We start from the raw sequence: 3,934 nt of genomic DNA on the forward strand, positions 1-3,934 counted from the left end.
TGTTTGTATGTGTTGCAATTTACTGCACAGCAACGTCCTCCAATACCGTACGTCGCCATAGCGCATCGCGGTGTACAATGTTTTAATTGAGAATTGATTATAAAATACGCGACGACTTGGTAACGAAAGTTTGGCACAAGTTTTTTTAGATCCAGCTGTAGGGGGCGTCCCATTGTTTGTATTCCCACCATGCATTTCGGTGGAACACGGTGGAACACTTTTTTTGTGTGGAAAACTCTATCTTGTATTTCTAGTATCTTTGATTATAAGATAATACGCCCGCGCGCGATCCAAAGGCGGGGAACACATTGGTTTGTCGCGTCAAAGGGATCTGTTGCCGAGTGATCTTCTCAATAATACCGCCATGATTCAATCATGATTCAACCATGGAGGTATTTTATTGAGAAGGAGATCACTAGAAAAAAACATACGCTCACGCAGCGCTATGCAAATGAACCAAGAACAAAGAAATCCCAAACGTAATCATATTTTCTAAGACAAAGAGTTTAGAATTTAATGAAACATTTACATCAGCTTTAAAAGTATGGTATAATTCAACTTGAATATCCATAAATTGGATAAAACTCGATAATTCTAATTTTAACCTATCGATCTTTAGACAAAAATGATAAACTAATGAACACAGAAGAAATTTTAACAGGAATATTTTGCGGAATCTGTTCCTGAAATATACACATAACAACATACTAAAAGTCCCAAAAAAAATCCAATCAGGGGAACGCTTTATTTAACGCTTTATCGCACAACTACTGTGCTGAAGCGTATAAACGCATGTCGTTGCCCAAGTTGTTGCTAACGAAAAATGTGAAATAGGGTAATACGCCCGCGCGCGATCCAAAGGCATACAATGGCAATGGTTATGTTCTCACACGGCAGCTAACGGTTAGCAGGATCAGGATCCTGCTAACCGTTAGCTGCCGTGCGTCCATGCGAGAAAATCCCGATCCGGATACCAACAATATGGTGATCGAATCACTGGCCAATAAGAAACTGGAAATTGCAAACGCGTACTTGTGATTGGTTGATGATAGAAACGCCCTCAACTTGCTAACCGATAGCGCTTGCTAACCGTTAGCGTATCCACACATCTAGATGTGTATAAGCGGATACCGCTAACGGTTAGCGCTAACCGATCGGGCGTTCTCACGCAGGTGCTAACGGTTAGCGCTAACGGTTAGCTCCCGATCCGGATACTAGGGCTCTCGTGAGAACCAGGCTTATTTTCTCACATGGCAGCTAACGGTTAGCAGAATCAGGATTCTACTAACCGTTAGCTGGCGTGTGTCCATTCGAGAAAATACAGATCCGGATACCAAGAAAATGACGACATTTTAAAGTCACTCAATCGGAAGTCAACCGATAGATCATTCGCGCGAGAATTGAAAACAAAATTTCAAGGTTGATGAAACAGATGCATGATGAATATTCTGCCCATATGTTACCACTTATTATACCGATGCTTGATATAGATTTCAATATTTTTGATAACGTTCAGTTATCATTAATTTTCGGTCTATTAAATACAGTTGTAGTATGTAGAAGGCGACGTTTAGACATCCTTCACCAGCTTAAATTGAGCCAGGCTAGATACGCAACGGAGCAGGAGCGTTTACTCGCAGAAGGAGAAGCCCTCCTCCATACCCACAGACGCGGACGGCCCAAAACTCGTAGATTCTGGGTTAAAAATAACAAAGACCGGAATTGGTGGGAAAAAACAGTATTGCAAAAATGGGATGACGACGATTGGCTTGATAATTTCAGGTAAAATGTTAATTTAACTTATTTTAAGTTTTGTTTAGCCGAGTTCAGAGCTAGGCCTAGCCTAGCCGGTTCGCATACAGTACCCTCCTTTCTTTATTCTGTCCTATACGATATATACATCATGATAATTCCTTGACCTTATCTGCTTATGCACGTTGCCCCCTCCTTGTCGGCAATAAAGTAGACAAGCTAGGAAGCTAGGACTAGGTACAGAGGCCAAGGCCTCGCCCTTTAGAGCATTATAATACTGAAATTGAAATCTAATTTAATAATAATATGTCAAAAATAAATGTGCCTGATTGATGTCGTACATGTTTTTTTTTTATTTCGAATAATTTAGTAGCAATTTATATTATTTATGCATCTATTTTAGGACGAATCGGGAGACATTCTCGTATCTTGTTCGTGAACTGCAGCCGCATATTCGAAAACAGTGTACAAACATGAGAAAAGCATTGATGTCTGAACATCGACTGGCGATTACTTTATATCGGCTCTCCTCTGGCATGTCCTTTAGAGCTATTGCCAACCAATTTGGGGTAGGGAAATCTACAGCCTGTAATATCTACCATGAAGTGTGTGCTGTTATAGAGCAGGAGTTGATGCCGAAATATATCCGGTTTCCAGAGGGACAAGAATTACTGGTATGTAATATCTATACATGCTAATATAGTGTACTGTATTTTTAAAGTAATTTTAAAATGTCATAATTATTAGTTTTCAGTGCCGATGCTTATATGACTACACAAAAATACACAAAGTAGTTAATTAATGCATTATGTGTATACTATATAGGCCTACTAAAAAATATCTGTTGGAAAATGTACAGGCTTTACTTTTCAAAAGCAAATTTTATCTACCTCACTTATTTGTTCAATCTCACTTATAATTTCATGTCTTTTGTTGCTTTAACAGCTGAATGTGGAGAAGTTCAAGATGAGAGGAGGTTTTCCTCAGGTGGTAGCTGCCATTGACGGCTCCCATATTCAAATTATTGCCCCAGATGAGCAAGCACAAGATTATTTCAATAGGAAGCAGTTCTACTCAATAAATCTCCAGGCAAGTGTTGATTCAAATGGACTTTTCTGCGACACACTCGTTGGAATGCCTGGTAGCGTTCATGATGCTCGTGTGCTAAAAAGATCTGCTTTATATACAAAACTAAAAAATGGAACGCTATTCAGTGTTAACAGACCAGTGAAGGTGCAGGGTGTTGAGGTACCTTTAATGGTAATCAGTGACCCAGCATATCTCCTAATGAAAAATCTTATGCGACCCTATTCCGGGCAAAATAGATTAACACCGGCGCAAAATCGCTTTAACTACAAATTGTCACAGTGCAGGGTTGTGGTTGAGACTGCCTTTGATAGATTAAAGGGGAGGTGGCGGCTCCTCCTTAATAAAAACCAACATGACATTAGGAATTTGAGACAGCCATAAAAGAATTAACGCATCTAGATTAGGATAACAATGCATTTTGGATAATAATCAAATATATGAAATTTTGGATGCCAAAATATCTGTCAGTTGTTTAAAATAATTTGTTTTGAAATTAAAAAATTGAAAAGGACATAGTTCCTGTTGCCTTTGTTTACAGTATTTCACTCATTCATCAATCAGTACACATTGCATGATTCTTTTCTCTTTGGAAGCAAGCTTCATTTATTAAACAATAACACAAAAATTAACAACTACATCACATGGCAACCTTTCCTTTATCACTACAAACCCAACCCAAAAAGTTCAAATAAATAAATTTTCAACCCCTATTATGGGGATCACAATAACAATAATAATAATAATAATAATAATAATAATTCAATGAGACTAATACAAAAATAATTTGCGTTATGTTATGCCAAATGCTCATTTAAATAGCCTCATGATGGTTGGAATACATCGTGATAGGTGAAGCAACCTCGACCATGACAACGTGGTTGACAGATTTCATGAAAAATTTCCAAAATATAGAATTTCACTTTCAAGAATGAGGATTTGAAAATAAATTAGATGGTTACATTGCATACTCTTTGTTTCTTGTTTTATCAAAATGTTTTGGTTTTGGAAGCTGGTGTCAACATTAGAAAGCATAGCCTACATGAAGTCATATTTTAGCAACTCGATGCCTATCAAATAAGTAATAAAAAATCGC

At 37.8% G+C, this 3,934-nt stretch overlaps 1 protein-coding gene across 1 annotated transcript; it reads left to right on the forward strand.

The window, feature by feature from the left end:
• Window positions 1–2,210: 2,210 nt before the first annotated feature.
• On the forward strand, window positions 2,211–3,222 carry LOC117110929 (putative nuclease HARBI1). Its single transcript, XM_033253780.1, has 2 exons — window positions 2,211–2,426; window positions 2,698–3,222. The coding sequence occupies exons 1-2, from the start codon at window positions 2,226–2,228 to the stop codon at window positions 3,220–3,222; spliced, it is 726 nt and encodes a 241-aa protein (XP_033109671.1). The 5' UTR covers window positions 2,211–2,225.
• The last annotated feature ends 712 nt before the right edge of the window (window positions 3,223–3,934 follow it).

This window comes from Anneissia japonica, unplaced genomic scaffold (assembly GCF_011630105.1).
Source record: "Anneissia japonica isolate Jap-2015-1 unplaced genomic scaffold, ASM1163010v1 scaffold277_len1293397_cov203, whole genome shotgun sequence".
NCBI lineage: Eukaryota > Metazoa > Echinodermata > Crinoidea > Comatulida > Comatulidae > Anneissia > Anneissia japonica.

What these genes read in the sequence shown, in the direction of transcription:
- LOC117110929 (XM_033253780.1), top strand. Translation starts at nt 2,226, where the DNA reads ATGAGAAAAGCATTGATGTCTGAACATCGACTGGCGATTACTTTATAT. An exon ending in CAGAGGGACAAGAATTACTG is followed by an intron (nt 2,427 to 2,697) that starts GTATGTAATATC and finishes TTGCTTTAACAG; the next exon opens with CTGAATGTGGAGAAGTTCAA.